General features: G+C 53.9%; 1 protein-coding gene across 9 annotated transcripts in view; it reads left to right on the forward strand.

Annotated features, from left to right (window-relative positions):
* Positions 1–16,455, forward strand: part of SPEG (striated muscle enriched protein kinase) — a 57,040-nt gene that overhangs the window by 26,204 nt on the left and 14,381 nt on the right. For 8 of the 9 annotated variants that reach the window (XM_079131275.1, XM_079131267.1, XM_079131268.1 and 5 more), the window contains 17 exons: positions 330–505; positions 738–826; positions 2,246–2,421; positions 4,863–5,123; positions 6,141–6,299; positions 6,423–6,612; positions 6,729–6,952; positions 9,324–9,443; positions 9,659–9,763; positions 10,360–10,566; positions 10,910–11,033; positions 11,124–11,299; positions 13,749–13,861; positions 14,237–14,405; positions 14,641–14,737; positions 14,868–15,068; positions 16,160–16,217. In XM_079131275.1, coding sequence (XP_078987401.1) covers positions 330–505; positions 738–826; positions 2,246–2,421; positions 4,863–5,123; positions 6,141–6,299; positions 6,423–6,612; positions 6,729–6,952; positions 9,324–9,443; positions 9,659–9,763; positions 10,360–10,566; positions 10,910–11,033; positions 11,124–11,299; positions 13,749–13,861; positions 14,237–14,405; positions 14,641–14,737; positions 14,868–15,068; positions 16,160–16,217 — 2,645 coding nt within the window. The other variant, XM_079131274.1, reaches the window with a different exon arrangement.

The following is a 16,455-nucleotide window of genomic DNA, read 5'->3' on the forward strand; positions in this document are numbered from 1 at the left end:
TATGCCAGGATATGGATTCCCTGCTCCAGTGGAATTCTGGGTCTCTTGCAAGGCCCAGGAGCAGCCCCTCTTCTGGCTGAATCCTTTACATTATGCCATTTCCAATGACCCCCTTCCCAGGGGTTCAGTCTTGAGGCAGAGATGGCAGAGGAGAATTCAGGAGCTCAGAGGGAGGAAGTGTCTGGGCAAGGTCACACAGCAAGCCAGCAGAGACCAGGAGTAAAGTCAGGGCAGGGCCCACAGGAATGGCTTCAACCAGGCTCTGGGACATTTCCAGCCAGCTGTCTCTCTGCCCGCCTCTCCTGGCATCCTCTCTGTCTCTCCTCCAGGAGGGTCCACATCCCCTTTCAGCAGCCCCATCACCTCTGACGAGGAGTACCTGAGTCCCCCAGAGGAGTTCCCAGAGCCTGGGGAGACTTGGCCCGGAACCCCCACCATGAAGCTCAGTCCCAGCCAGAACCGCCGTTCTTCAGACACTGGCTCCAAGGCACCCCCCACGTTCAAGGTCAGATTTCTGAGGCTGGTGTCCAGCCTATGGTCCTCCATCCCTTTGTGTCCCCCTTGGCCTTCGGGCCATGCTTAGGCTACAGGAGGACCTGGAACTTTGCCCTGTTAACCCTTCTTAGCCAGCCTCAGTCAGACTGGTATGGAAGAGCCACTGTCCCAGATCTCCCACTCCCCAGGAATCACTGCTGTGCTCTGCCTGTCATCCCTGACACTTTGGGGTTCCCCTTTAGGTCTCACTCATGGACCAGTCAGTCAGAGAAGGACAAGATGTCATCATGAGCATCCGCGTACAGGGGGAGCCAAAGCCTGTGGTCTCCTGGTAAGTAGCAGCCACACATACCACCCAGCAGTGCCCCCAGCCCCCGCTGGGCCCTGCGAGCTGGCTTTGGAGGAAGGGAGCGGAACCTTGGGGGCCTTCCCCAGGTCTTGTTCTGGGTACAGGAGTACTGCTCACCAGCATACCCTGCCCCTTGTCCTGGTGCTCCAGGATTATTCGGGCTTCCCCTGGGGGGAGAGGTTTCAATAATGAATGGTTTCTTGTCTTCCCACTTGAGATGAAGGGCTAGGGAGTCCTCTGAGCCCTGAAAGAAGGCTGCCCACCCTTACCCCATCAGTTAATGGCAGGGTAACTTTTGAGGCTCATTCTCTACCCAGCCTGGTTCTGGACCCAGTCATCACAATTTGTTTCTGAACTGCCCAGACCCAGAGTTAAATGTGGGTCTCAGCTGAGATGCTTGGAACAGCCATTACTCAGCATGTTTTTCTATTGGTTTTCAATTCTCTTTTTCATTTTTAATTGATTGGCTGGTTTCCTCTGTGATTTTTAAAAATATTGTAAGTTCTTTTGTATCTCTTTTGGGAAGTGGGAGAGCTATCTTTCTGTTATAGAAAAATAAAAGACACAGGGAAATTTAAGGAATATTAAGAGCTAAATGAGCCAAGTGTGTTGGTACACGCCTGTAATCCCAGCTACTTGGGAAGCTGAGGCAGGAGGATCTCAAGTTTGAGGCCAGGCTTGGCAATTTAGAGAAACTCTGCTTCAAAATAAAATTTAAGAAAGAACTGGAGCTGGGCTCAGTGGTGCATGCCTGTAATCCCAGCAACTTGGGAGGCCAAGACAGGAGGATCAAGAGTTTGAAGCTGGCCTCAGCAATTTAGCGAGGCCCTAAGCAACTCAGCAAACCCTATTTCTAAATGTTTCTAAATAAAATATAAAAAAGGGCTGGGAATGTGGCTCAGTGGTTAAGCACCCTTGAGTTCAATTCCCCTGGTACCAAAAAAAAAAAGAAAGAAAGAAAGAAAAAAGAAAGACTGGGGATATAGCTCAGTGCTTTACTGCTTGCCTATCAAATGTGAGTCTCTGGGTTCAATTTGTAATATTGCAATAAAACAAAAACAATAAACCACTAAATCACATGGTTCTACTCCAGGTAAAGTGGGTTTGGTGAAGGGAGAGATCAACTGATGGGGTAAGGGTGGGCAGCCTTCTTTCAGGGCTGAGAGGACCCCCTGGCCATTTGTCTGAGATGGTCTGAAAGTTCTTGGAGTGGGTGGGAAGGTAGAATCAGGGTGAAAACTTAGCCCTGGAGGCCAGGGGTGTCTGTGATCAGTGGGACAGATTAGGGAATGGATGAATAGCATGGGGGAGAAGATCCCTGTTTGACTCTGCAGCCCCACTTTGCTGAGCATGCAGGTCAGGACCCTGGGCTCTGCGATTAAGTTGTCACCTCTATATCAGGCTAAGAAACCGCCAGCCTGTGCGCCCAGACCAGAGGCGCTTTGCGGAGGAGGCTGAGGGTGGGCTGTGTCGGCTGCGGATACTGGCTGCTGAGCGGGGTGACGCTGGCTTCTACACCTGCAAAGCAGTCAATGAATATGGAGCCCGGCAGTGCGAGGCCCGCCTGGAGGTCCGAGGTGAGAGCCCCACACTCTGATGAAGGCCTGACCTGGTCCTGTCCCCTACCTGCTGACAGCTTTCACACAATCTCAGCTATAGTATGCCACACTGAAAGGGCCGTGGAGGTGCCCTAGTCTGAGTACTTATATTGTAGTGGAGTAAACTGAAGCTCAGAGAGAAGAAGCAACTTGCCCAAGGTCACACAGCAAATTGTCCCACTCTCAGCTTGCTACACAGTTCTGCCTTGCCCAGTTTCCATCATGAGAGCCCCGGGCATTAGCCAGAGACCTGCTTCTTGCAGCTGACCACCCTCCCTCTGTGCCCTTCTGAGCCTGGGTCACTCTGCTCTGCCCAGGCCTCTCCCTCCCACCCTCTCTGCTCTCCTCTTCCCCCTTGCTCCCCCTACTTACCCCATCACTGTGTAGGAGCTCTTGTGGTTGAGGGGAGAGTCTAGTGTCTGGACCCGTTCGGAGGGGCCCTTGGTGTGAAATGGCCATGGTGCATTGCAGGGACCTCGGGTGCCAGGACATGCAGAGCCCTGATATGTGGAGAGTGGGGCTGGGCCCCCAGAGTTGGAGAAATAAGGCAGAGGCCTTGTGGGCTGTGGGGTGACAGGTTCTAGTTAGGCTGCCCTCTGAAGGCTGCTGTTTTCCTTCCCTTGGGTTGCTGTTTGCCCGGCCTTCCAGCTCACCATGTCCTGTGATAGCTCAGGACCAGCACCCTCACCTTACTCCTTATTCAGCCATTGTCTCTCCTCCCTACAAGACTCAGTCCCTTATACCCTGGCAGAGGCCATCTTTGGGAATGTCCCAAGACACACCCCCAGGCATCCACTGGACCCCAGACCCTACCAGTCATGGCCCCTCCTCCAGCCTTATCTGCCTCGCCTCCCCGGTGCCTCTCATTCTTATGGTTGCCACCTGTTTGGTTCTAAATTCTTCAGTGCCCCCTGCCCTGGCCTGCTCCTTCTCCAGATTCTGGCGCTGCCTCGCTTCTCTGTGTTAACCCATGTCTTGGTGCCTCTCTTTTTGGATTCCTCCCAACATCCTGCAGGCTTTGGGGTGTTCCTGATGCCTGCAAATGCCTCTCCCCTGGTTGCTCAGGGTCTCTGCCTGCCTAGGAACCCTGGGGACTTGGCCTCTGGCTAGCCACTGGTCCTCCCACCCCTGGGCTGACCTTGGGGGAGCTGAACATAGCTGTGCTCCCTAGAGTGTTAGAGGCAGCTCCATAGCTAGAAGGGTCCTAGCCAGGTCTGTGCGCCTGTGCGTGCATGTGTGTGTGTGTGTGTGTGTGCGTGCGCGTGTGTGCTGCACTAACCTGCCGCTTGCTGACTGAGGTTTTTGTCTGTACACAGGCGAGTGAGCTCAGGGGGCCGCCTGCGCTCCCCGCCGCTACCCTCCGAGCCGCGCCCCTGTCTCAGGCACCTCTCGGACCTCGCTGTGTTTCACTGCCTCCTGCCCACAGACCCAGCCGGCCTGCAGGCCCGGACCCATCCCAGCCTCCCCTCCCCTCCCCAGCCAATGCAGCACAGCACCCTGGGGTAGCCGCTGGGCCCCTGGGGACCCTCCATCCCCAAGTAAACATGTGGCTGTGCAGGTCAGGAGGCCCTTAAATGGACTGAGTGCTGGGAAGGGGGGCATGAGGATTATCAAGCCCTCCCACACTCGTCCCATGAGGACCACCAAGTGAATGCATGTGCTACGCTGCTACAGGCCTCTGTCTGTCCATCTGTTTGTCTGTCTGTGTGTCTGTGACAGTCAGGGAAAGATACCTCTGAGCTGGAGTGGGATGAGACAGAACAGGAGAGGACAGGACATGGCATCCACAGGATGGAGGGGCCCAGAGGGGCAGGGGTTGAGGACAGGGGACTCACTGGGAGCAGGGCTGGGCATTAACCATTCCAGAAATGGATTTCAATGGCACAACACTTTCTATTCCATAAGAGACCAAAAGCCAGAGGCCTGGGGCTGAGCCCTGACCCTGGCAGGTGTAGGGCCCAGTGGGGACTCCCTCCTTCACAGTCAGGGTGGGGTGCTCTGTCTGGGAATGGGGGAGTCAGCCAGGCTTGGCACAGGAGCAGGGCCGTTTGTTGGGGTGGAGGTATCTGGAAACACTATTTCTTAGGTCAAATAAAGTCCGGTTTGTGCCCAGCTGGTGTGCCGTGTCTTCTTTTCTGCCGCCGTCACCGCCACCACATGCCCTTTTGATCCCCCTTCTCAGTTTTCTCTTGCCTTTCATGACTTTCCCCTCCCTGGGCCAACTTGGGGGGCCATCTCAAGGCCAGGTCTAGGAGCTCCTTGCTGTCCTGGCTGGGTGGGCGGACTTTCCCTATCTCCAGAGGAACAAAATGCATCTCTCTCTCTGTGTCTGTCTCTCTGTGTGTGCGTGTGTGTGTCCGTCTCCCTCACCCCGTGTGTCTCTGCTCTGTGTGTGCCCCCTGTGGCTACCTTCCCCCCAGCACACCCTGAAAGTCGGTCCCTGGCCGTGCTGGCCCCACTGCAGGACGTGAACGTGGGGGCCGGGGAGATGGCGCTGTTTGAGTGCCTGGTGGCAGGTCCTGCTGACGTGGAGGTGGACTGGCTGTGCCGTGGCCGCCTACTGCAGCCTGCACTGCTCAAATGCAAGATGCATTTCGATGGCCGCAAATGCAAGCTGCTGCTCACCTCTGTTCATGAGGACGACAGTGGAGTCTACACTTGCAAGCTCAGCACAGCCAAAGGTAACTTGCTTAGGCCCTAGGGCTGCTGTGGGCACCAAACCTGGGGGTGAGAGGTGGAGGGGAGAGAGCTTGGCACAAAATAAAATGCCTAGGAAACAGCACCCCATCTCCTGGGGGAAGTGTGGTGGGGTGGGAGATAGTATAGGACTCAAAACAGTAACAGTTCAAATAGTATCTGGCACAGAAAGAGTAACTCCTGTGTCCACTGAGACTAGTGAGCAAATCTAGACTTGTGCTCCCATTCTTGTCCTGCAAGTTCCCAACCGTATGTCTTTGGACAAGCCACTTCCTCTGTTTGAGGTTTAGGCTATTCATCTGTAAAAAGGGATCACACTAAGACCTACTTCCTAGGGGGATGATGTAAAGAACTAAGCACTGTGCTGTCTTGGGGGCACCTAATAAATGCCAGTGATTGTGTTATTGATGTCCTCTCTGACCTGGTCCCGAGCTCATGTGAAGAGCAGAGATGATGGCACCTGCCTCATCGGGTTGTGAGTGAGGGGTAGGCTCACCTCACACCGTCATGTACAGTGAAGTGGGAGGGTCTTAGTAAGCAGGAGGCAGCATCAGGTCAGTGTAGGGACTGTTATCTCTCTTCCAGAAGATTCTATACTGGGGTGTACAGTGGGGCCAGGGGCATCTGCTGGGCATGGGACAGGTGGGAGGTAGTGTGGGTTGAGAGGTCTGAGAGTGGGGGAAGTTGGAGAGGCAGTGGGCTTGCTTTTTAGGACCTCTCACAACCCAACTGCTTCATCCTTCATGGGCAGAGTGAGGTAAGAGGGAAGACTGGACCAGGCTCTGGCTTTTATGGCGTCCCCAACCTGCCATAGCAGCCTGCTGCCCATCCTTGCTGACCTCTACCCTCCTGAGAAAGCCTGGCAAATGGATCTTTGCCCACTGCCTCACCTCCAGCCTTGTGCCCAGAACTTCTGCAGGGCTCTGCCCGGGTTCCCTAAAGAGGTGAGGTGCCTTGGCCTCTGTGGCCTTCAATGGCCCAATGCTGCCTCTCCCCTTCAGATGAACTGACCTGCAGCGCCCGGCTGACCGTGCAGCCCTCACTGGCACCCTTGTTCACCCGACTGCTGGAAGACGTGGAGGTGCTAGAGGGCCGTGCTGCCCGCTTCGACTGCAAGATCAGCGGCACCCCGCCACCGTCTGTTACCTGGACTCATTTTGGTATGCAGCCCCCTTGCTATGCAGATATTGGGAGATCCCAAGGGCCCAGAGCAGGTTGGAGTGTATACAGAAGGCAGGGCCGCTGCTATACCTGCTCTGCACGCTTGCCCTTCCCACCCCCAGGTCGCCAGGTGGAGGAGAGTGAGAACGTGCGGCTGCGGCAGGATGGAGGGCTGCACTCACTGCACATTGCCCGCGTGGGCAGCGAGGACGAAGGGCTCTATGCAGTTAGTGCGACCAACACCCACGGCCAGGCTAACTGCTCAGCCCAGCTGTATGTAGAGGAGCCTCGGACAGCCGCCTCAGGCCCCAGGTACCTCCGGGGCTCCAGAGCTGTCAGTGGTCCTGGCGCTGCCTCCGAGGAGCCCCCACCCTGCACTGGGGGCGGGGGGAGCCCTGTACCTGTGGGCAACCCTGTGGTTCTTACAGCTCAAAGCTGGAGAAGATGCCGTCCATCCCTGAGGAGCCAGAACAGGGCGAGCTAGAGCGGCTGTCCATTCCCGACTTCCTGCGGCCACTGCAGGACCTGGAAGTGGGACTGGCCAAGGAGGCCATGCTAGAGTGCCAGGTGACCGGTCTGCCCTATCCCACCATCAGCTGGTTCCACAATGGCCACCGCATCCAAAGCAGTGATGACCGGCGCATGACACAGTGTATGTGTCCAGGAAGGGACCTTTGTGGCACCCTCTTGGCTTGCAGGGCCCTCCTTTCAACCCACCCTCCCTCAGGGCCTTCCCTTTTGTAGCTCCACCAGTGATGTAGTCTCTGGCAAAGGGGGCCCCCAGGGCTGTGAGGTCATTGTGTCCCTTCTTGATCCCACACAGTGTCCATCTGTTGAGTCACCCCCGAACAGTCAGCCCTGTTAGCACTTACGACAGGCAGTACAGCCTGCTGCTGACCAGCACATTGTCAAACCCATCTGTGCCTCAGTCTCCTCCTCTGTAATTGGGTTGCTATGAGAATTACATCAGTTCTTAGTATAAAACACTAAGAGCCACGCTGAGCAGACAGCATGTGGCAGGCAGCTGCTCCACCTCACCAGCTGCACCTTTGTGGCCACACTCCTCACTGTTGACAAAGCCCATTCTTCCTGTGAAGTTTCAGAGAAAGGGCCGGGGTAGGCAGCATCTGGCAGGAAAGGGAGTCTTGGTCCTGGATTGTTAACAAATAGAAAGCAAGGCAGAGGAGGTAGGGGAAACAGAGGGCCCTGTTGAGTTGGTGTCCTTTAGGCTTGAGATATTTTCCCAAGGGAGCACTTCCGTTCCATCCTTGAAGGATCCTGATTCTCATGTGAGGTCCGCCTGCCTCCTTAAGTTGTGCCCATACTGTCACCCTTGATGGATTCCTTCTACAGTCACAAGTGATCAAGGTCCTCTTACTAAGTACTTTCTGAGTGCTAAAGACCTGATGTGTATGATCTTACCTTGCCCCAGGCCTGCAAGGCAGGCACTATTAGCCCTGTTTATAGATGGGGAAACTGAGGCTTTCAAAGGTACAGAGACTTGCTCAAAGACAAGTAAGGATTGCCTGACTTGTGCCCATCTCCTAAAGGATGCTCCCAATCACCATGTCCCACTCTCTCGACTCTACCCTTACCCCATCTCCAGTGCCACAGCTGTGGCTCTGGCCTTTCCACTCAGTTCCCCTCCAATGGCTCTTATGGCTCAGCCACAGACCTCCCTATCTCCCCATCTGCTTTGAGACAGAGGGTGGGTGGGTGTGTGTCTCAGGATCTGAGCTGGCGTCTCTGCTTCTGCCTGAATCTGGGGTCACTGGCAGCCTCTGGCTTTGCTTCCCTTATAAATAGTGTCAGCAGAGATAAATGAATGGGTGACTGTTCTATGCAGTGATAACTGCTAAGAGAAGGGAGGGGTGTTTGGAGACATTCCTGACATGAAGGAGGACAGTGCAGGCCTCCTCCTCTCTGTGTCCTAGCCAGAGACAGCCTCCTTAACATTCAGGGAGCAGAGAGTAAGGAAAGAGCTTTAGAAGAGATGAAACTTAAGTTCAAGCCATGGCTTCATCACTTATTAGCTGTGTGACCTTGGGCAAGTCAATGAATGTCTCTGACCTCATTAGTAAGTGGGATAATTTCATAGAGTTGTTGAAAGTATTAGGATGGGAAAAACATGTCAAGTACCTGGCATAGGCTAGACATCCAGTAGAAGACTTATTGTAATTCATAATATAACTTGTATTTGGTACTTACTGCATGTGAAGCATTGGGTTATGGGTAGGACAAGCAGATCTGGACAAAAGCAGCCCAATCTTTAAAGAGACAGACTAGATAGGAGCCCTGGCTTGTGGAAGTAAAGAGGAAGAACCCTGCAAAGCACTGTAGGCCTGGTGCCTAGTGATGCACGCCCAGCCATGTGCCACAGAGAGTGTGTCATGGCACAGGGAAGAGGGCAAGGGCATGGTGGGGTAGGCTTCATGGAGCTGCATTCACTAGAACTATGTCTCAAGGAGAAGAAAAGCCTTCGGTCAGAGGAGAACATTCCAAGAGGGAGGAATTTTGTGAGCAAAAACATAGAGATGGAACTCCTGTGCTTGTTCAGGGACCCGATGGTCTCTCAGGGTCAAGACATGGAGGAGCAGCAGGGGACCTGGCTGGAAGGGAGTTTGGACTAGAGAGTTTTCCTGGGGCTCTGCCCTGTGGATGGAGAAGAGGGGACTGGACAAGGAGCCTAGGAGCAAAACCGTGTCGGAGCTTTGACCTGGAGGTTGTGACCCTGTAGAGGTGAGGGAATGAGGAGGCAGTCAACAGGAGTAGGGACCCCAGAGGGTGCCCCAGTGTGGGAGGAAGATGCAGAATTACTGGGCATGAAGTGCTGAGGAGCAGCAAGAAGGGCCAGCACTGCTGGCTTCGGCCACATGAAGGACATACTTCTGCCTCCCCTGTCTGTCCCTACTTGCCTCCTCCCTGTAGTGGTTAGCATGAGTGGCCAGGCCTGGGGTGGCATGGTTCACACCTCGAAGCATCCTCCTAGCTTAGCCCACATGTCACTGTCCCTCCCCCACCAGACAGGGATGTACATCGCCTGGTATTCCCTGCTGTGGGACCTCAGCATGCTGGCGTCTACAAGAGTGTCATTGCTAACAAGCTGGGCAAAGCTGCCTGCTATGCCCACCTCTATGTCACAGGTAAGGCACCTCCTGGCAGCTGCACCCATAGCGGGACCTCCAGCACCACCTGGGGGCTGAGGGAGGGAGGGGCTTCCACCAGTTTCCCTTGGGTTCCCTGGGAGCCTTCTGGCCTTGCCCCTGCCCCTGGTCCCCAGACTCATGCCCTGAAACTCAGTGATCCTGTGATGCTCTTGGGCCAAAGGACCCATGAACCTCCAACCTGTGGCTTTCAGATGTGGTTCCAGGTCCCCCGGATGGTGCCCCACAGGTGGTGGCTGTGACTGGGAGGATGGTCACGCTCACATGGAACCCCCCCAGGAGTCTGGACATGGCCATCGGTGGGTCAGGGCCGTGTAGGGCTCTGGGTGGGGATGGGGGTGGGCAGGGAAGGCCCAGGCAGGGATACCAAAGAAGCCAGGCCCTCCAGTGTATGGTGGGAGGTGGAAGCTCTGGAGTGCCGGGAGTGAAGCCAGGAGCGCCCTGCTGCTTCTCCCCGCAGTGGGCGAGGCCCTGGCTCCAGCCTCGCTCAGGAGAGGAGGTGTGGGGCATCACTACATCCTTGCCCTTCTCAGGGACTGGGTGCCTGGGTCATGATCCTGTGGGTAGTCTCTCTTGCCCTTGTCCAGGATCTCTTCCTGGTCAGTTTCCTTACCTCAGGTAGCAAGGATTTGGGATACAAGTCCAGGGCAAGTGGAATGCTAGCCCCCTTCATCCACATCTGACAACTGGGGCTGACAACTGGTAGCTTGTTGGCTTTAAGGCTGGCCCAGGCAGTGAGTAAGCAAGAGCAGAGGGAGGCAGGCCAAAAACCTCAGGGGGAGCTGAGGCATGTGCTCAGAGAAGACCAGTGAGGAGTTCCAGGGTCCTGAGCAGGCTGGTTGAGGAGGCCCAGTGTCCTTGCGACATCAGCCTCTAGCAGCTGCCTCCCCTCCAGACCCAGACTCCCTGACATACACGGTGCAGCACCAGGTGCTGGGCTCAGACCAGTGGACAGCGCTGGCCACAGGTCTGCGGGAGCCCAGGTGGGTGGCCACAGGGCTGCGGAAGGGGCTCCAGCATGTCTTCCGGGTCCTCAGCACCACCGGCAAGAGCAGCAGCAAGCCCTCAGCCCCCTCAGAGCCCACGCAGCTGCTGGAGCGTGGTGAGCAGGGTACTCCCAAGGGCAGGGGTGAGGGGCCCTGTGGTGGAGGCTAATGGGCTGGTGTAGACTGGATAACCATGGGAGGAACAATGTGACTGAGTGGGATCCTGGCCCATCAGTGTCAGCATAGCAAAGGGACAAAGCTAAGGCTCTGGGGTCAGACAAGCTGCAGTCTAGCCCTGGCTCTGCTGCTTCCTGGATATGTTCCCTGGACAATAGACTAAACCTCTCTGAGCCTCAGCTTCCTCATCAACTCAGGTGATGATTGGGGGTGGGAGAGGAGCGGTGGGTATTGAAGTCTCAGCATCAGCTCAGTATGGAACCTGTGCTCTCCTTCTCCTAGGCCCACCCCTGGAGGAGGCCCCTGCTGTGCTGGACAAACCAGACATCGTGTATGTGGTAGAGGGACAGCCCGCTCACGTCACCATCACCTTCAACCATGTGGAGGCCCAGGTCGTCTGGAGGAGGTAGGACTCCCCGCCTGCTCATCCATTCCACACATGTAATAGCCCAGCCCCAGCCTGGCCTAGGAGGACCTCCTGTCATGTGTCCCTTAGCTGCCGAGGGGCCCTCCTGGAGGCACGGACAGGTGTGTATGAGCTCAGCCAGCCGGATGATGACCAATACTGTCTTCGGATCTGCCGGGTGAGCCGCCGGGATGTGGGGTCACTCACCTGCACTGCCCGCAACCGCCATGGCACGCAAGCCTGCTCGGTCACACTGGAGCTGGCAGGTGGGTGACAACAGGCATTCTTTCCATTCCTCCCTCTGAAGTACACTCCCAGGTGTACACACCCACCTGCCCCTGGTGGGGATCACATCCCATGTCCTCCCTCTCAGACTTGCACATCTAATGGTAGTAAGAACATCAGTAATAGTAATAATAGCAGTAATAATACTAATAAAATACTGTTTGGGCACCTAGCATGTGCCAGGATTGGTATTTAGTGTTTTACACATATTACCTCTTTTAATATGTATAACAAGCTTGTGCAATGGGGTTGGTTATTATCCCCATTTCACAGGTGAGGAAACTGAGGCTCAAAGAGTGCTAACTAACCTGGCCCAAGGTCACACTACCTGGTAAATACAGGAGCTGGGTTCAAGTGTGGATGTCAGACTCCAAAGCCTGTGAGTGTTCCCAGCTCCTATTCTAAACGTAACAGGAAAGAGATCTCAGCTATAACAAGAATGGGAAGACTGAGTTGATAAAAACAAACAAAAGCCCCTGAGTGCAGCTTATCGCCTGACACCCAGCTCTGAGGCTCCTGGCTGCCTTTTTGCACAAGGTTGTTTGACAGGGCCTCCCAACCTTCACAGCAAGGCCCCTTTCTATAATTTCTCCTTTAAGGATGTAGCCTCTTAAGCTGTAGCATGCATTAAGTAGTAATTGTTCTGTTTTCCGGTTTGTTAATTAACTCCAGACATCTGTAACTGCCACTCAGAACTTCAGATCCACATGAGCCGAACAGTGCTACCTGCTGAGTGATACAATTCCAGTCAAAAGCAAAGGAAGTGACATGTTAGTTAGCACAGGCAAATGGACATTTTCCAGTGCTTTAAAACAATCACTGACATTCACCTGAAACTTTCTGGTGCTTTGACCTTGAGAGACTGCACCCCCACCTGGCCCATCTGGGGACCAGATACCTAGAAGGAAGGGAAAGCGGTAGGCCCCAAGAACCCTCCTAGCTGGGAGGTGGAAAGAGTGGATGTGGTGGGACCACAGACCCCTGGGAGCCCCCTTTGGAAAGTCTTGCCCCTTGCTCACCCACACCCGTCAGCACTTCCTACTCGGTTTCTGCTTTGTCCCTCAACAGTGCCATCTTCCTTCCCAGATACAGCCCTAGGTTTTGGGCTTAGACAGGCCCTGGCTCCAAGAGTCCTGCAGCCCAGTTTGGCCAGAACAGAAAATGAGACTGTGTCCTGGCCAGCGGGGCTAAAATGGGCCTGGGGTTTGCATCGGCACCCCCATTCCATTGGGCTCCACCTCCCCACCCCAGCCAGGCAGGGCAAGTGGAATGCTAGCCCCTTTCCTCCACATCTGCTGCACCACAACAGCTGATCCCCGTTCCTCAAACAGACCCTCCTGCCGTCTGCTTAAAGCCACATGGGTCTCTGTGGTGGGTGGTGTCCATACCTGGCCACTCTGCTCTTCTCTGGGATCCCAATCATTCCCACTCTTCTTAAAGCCAAGATCCTCAAACATGCTCAGGAGAGAGCACCTGAAAATCATAGGCTTCTTCACAAATGTATCTAATGCAAAAATGTATTTAATTCATGAGAATTAGAAGTGGCTCTGCAGGTTCACACAATACATGTGGAGGGAAAAATCATAGTCACCTGTGGGAGAACTGAGTTGAAAGTTAGCTTCTAGACTGTCTGGTTTATATTTGGGGGTTATCTTGCTATCTTCCAGATGGCAGAAAGTTCCCTAAACATTTAAATAAGATTCAGATGGAAAAACTTCAAGATAAAGCAATGTTGACAGGCATGGTAGTATATGCCTTTCATCTTAGCTACTTAGAAGGCTGAGGCAGGAGGATCCCAGGTTCAAGGCCAGCTTGGGCAATTTAGAGAGGCCCTGTCTCAAAACAAAAATAAAAAGGGCCGGAAATGTAACTCATTGGCAGAGTGCTTATCTAGCATCTAGCTCAATCCCCAGTACCACAGAATAAAGAGGGGAAAAAAAAAATCACCACAGAAAAAAGAGGGGGAAAGGCAATGTCATTCCTGAGCAGTAGTCTGGTGGGACTGTGAGAAGGGCGATCGCCCACAGGGGGCAGCACTGAGCCACACCTAGCTTGCTGGTTAATACAAGAAGGCAAGTGGCTCAGGATGGCCAGTCCTGATTTTTCAAGAGATGGGAAATCCAGATTTCTTTTATGTGTGAAAAATCTCCTAATTTCAAAGCTGGAAAATGAACACTGAGGGCCAAACAAACCAAGCCTGCACCTGCGACAGTTATATAGAGATTTGGAAATCATTATGTTTGGATTTACAGGGAGGACACTTGGTCCAGGCAAGAAACTCAGTGTTTTGAGGGGTGGTTGACCTGGGAGACCAGGGCCTGGCATTCTGAGAAGCAGGTTGCTGATGGGGATTAGGAGAAGGGCTGAGGAGGCAGGACCTTTGAGGATGTGGAGCTCCCGCCCTTCCACTGGCCTGTCCCTGTGTTTCAGAGGCCCCTCGGTTTGAGTCCATCATGGAGGATGTGGAGGTGGGGGCCGGGGAAACCGCTCGCTTTGCTGTGGTGGTTGAGGGGAAACCGCTCCCAGACATCACATGGTACAAGGTCAGTGGGTGATACAGGCCTCAGCAGAGGGGGTCAAACCAGCTGGCCAGAACCCAGCAGATGGAGAAGGGATTCCCTGGGAGACTGAGAGGTTTGGGAGGCCTTAGGAGCAAGGAGTCTGGGCAGAGATGTGGTTAGGAGGAGGAGGTGGGACCCAGGTGACTGACCAAATGGTACAGGTCTGTTAGCTGAGCTAAGAGAGAACCTAACTCTGGGTCCTGGGGGAGCAAGACCACTGGTATGGAGATGCAGACTGGTGAATGGGCTCCTGGCTCACAGGTCAAGATGAAACTGGGTCTCCAGTATGGAGATAAAGCTGGGTACCAGGGGGAGGTGAGGCCAGGCCCAGGCTTGAAATGACACCCACCTTTGCAGGACGAGGTGCTGTTGGCTGAAAGCAGCCACGTGAGCTTTGTGTATGAGGAGAATGAGTGCTCCTTGGTGGTGCTCAGCACGGGGGCCCAGGATGGGGGAGTCTACACCTGCACTGCCCGGAACCTGGCAGGGGAAGTCTCCTGCAAAGCAGAGTTGGCTGTGCACTCAGGTGAGCTGTAGTTCCTGGGGAGAAGGGCCAGGTGCCTACTTCTAGGAATGTGATGTAAGTCCTGCCCTGCCCTTTACTCCTGACCACCAAATCCTCCAGCCCCAGCTCCCCACCTTAGGCCCCAACATTCTTGCTCCTCTTCTGTCTCCTTCATTTGCCCCACTGGTCCCGGTCTCTACCCTTGTCCCTTTTATGCCCTCCTTACCTAACCGCAGGACACCTGTCTTCTTCACAGCTCAGACAGCTATGGAGGTTGAGGGGGTCGGGGAGGATGGAGAACATCGAGGAAGGAGACTCAGTGACTTTTATGACATTCACCAGGAGATTGGCAGGTGCGGGGCTGGGAAGTACCAATATGGGGGAGGGGGGCAAGAGAGGCTGCTGGGTCCAAGGGCTGGAAGAGGGTAGATAGCCAGGGCTATACTGACAGCTGAGACCTGCCACTCTCCTTGTGTAACCCAGGGGTGCCTTCTCCTACCTGCGGCGTGTGGTAGAGCGTAGCTCTGGCCTGGAGTTTGCAGCCAAGTTCATCCCCAGTCAGGCAAAGCCCAAGGCATCGGCCCGGCGAGAAGCCCAGCTGCTGGCCCGGCTGCAGCATGACTGCATCCTCTACTTCCATGAGGCTTTCGAGAGGCGCCGGGGACTGGTCATTGTCACTGAGCTGTATCCTGGAATGGGCTGGGGAGTGGAGGGTACCCATGCCTGGATTATCATTTAAAAAGTGGACCTGTTGACAATTGGGAGGAATAAGTATGGTGACTTCTGTGAAAACCAGACTTTTTAAAGCTTAGTCTTACATATCATATACTATGTGTCTGGTGGTGTTTTACGAATTTTGCAATTTATCAACCTATGTTAGTTTCATGTATACCTACCTTATGGGATTTTATTATCCCCATTTTTATGGATGATGAAACAGGTATGAAGAGATTAAATAACTGGCCCAAGGTCATGCAGCTAACAAATGGCATATGTTTTTTAATCACAAAATGCTATATAGTAGCTGGGTGGCATGCACCTATAATCCCAGCAACTCTGGAGGCTGAGGGAAGAGGAACACAAACTCAAGGCCAGCCTGGGAAACTTAGTGAGATCCTCTTTCAAAAAATTATCAATTCCAGTGCTAGGGGGAAAAAAAAAGCCATACAGTGTAACTTCACACTTGAAGGACCCTACTTTAGATGAGCAACAGTGCCTAGCTTAATTTGGGAGACTGTGGTCATTAAAAAAAAAAAAAAAACATAGATGTTATCTTTTCATAAAAGGTATATTTAAACAAAGGCACATTGAATTAAGGATGCTGGATGGTTGGCTTGGTTTGGCTTTCCTATAGCAGGGTGACCATGACCTGCTCACCAGTCTCCCAGGCTGTTCAAATATAAATCTCAGCAGATTTGTAGATCTCTGGATCATTAACAAATAGCATCAAGAAGTTCCTTCCACAGTCAACAAGATTCTGTTATGATTTGATCCCTATAAATACTTCATCAGGTGGGTGGGGGAGGAAATGTCATTCCCATTTTAATCTGAGAGAACCTAGACTCAGAGAGGATAAGTGACTTGCCTGAGGTCCTATAGCGAGTGAGTTGCCCCATCTGTGCAGCCACATGATGTGGAAGGGTGAAGACAGTTCCTGACTGGTATCAGATATGCTTCAAGGGGAAGGAGAAGCCTGTACGGAGCTAAGGCATGCTGATCTCAGGCTGGGCCAGGCAGTCTGCACTGGTCACTGTTCTCCTTGATCCAGGACATAGCTGCACAGAGGAGCTGCTGGAGAGAATGGCCAGGAAACCCACCGTGTGTGAGTCTGAGGTGAGGGCAGGGGGTGGCAGGGGCCAGGTTGGGTACCAGCCTTCACCCACCTGAGCTCTGAGAACCAATGGGGGGGTGCCCGCATGCCACTTCTGCCCAAGAGGAGACCAAGGGTGGTGGTGGAGAGCACTGATAGGCAGGCAGCAGAACTCCCCACCCTGAGGGACCACACTCCTATCTCTTTGGGACTTGCTTTGTCTTCTGATCTCAGCAGACCCGCTGCAACCCCTAACAGTGT

This window comes from Sciurus vulgaris (assembly GCF_902686455.1).
Source record: "Sciurus vulgaris genome assembly, chromosome: 3".
Lineage (NCBI taxonomy): Eukaryota > Metazoa > Chordata > Mammalia > Rodentia > Sciuridae > Sciurus > Sciurus vulgaris.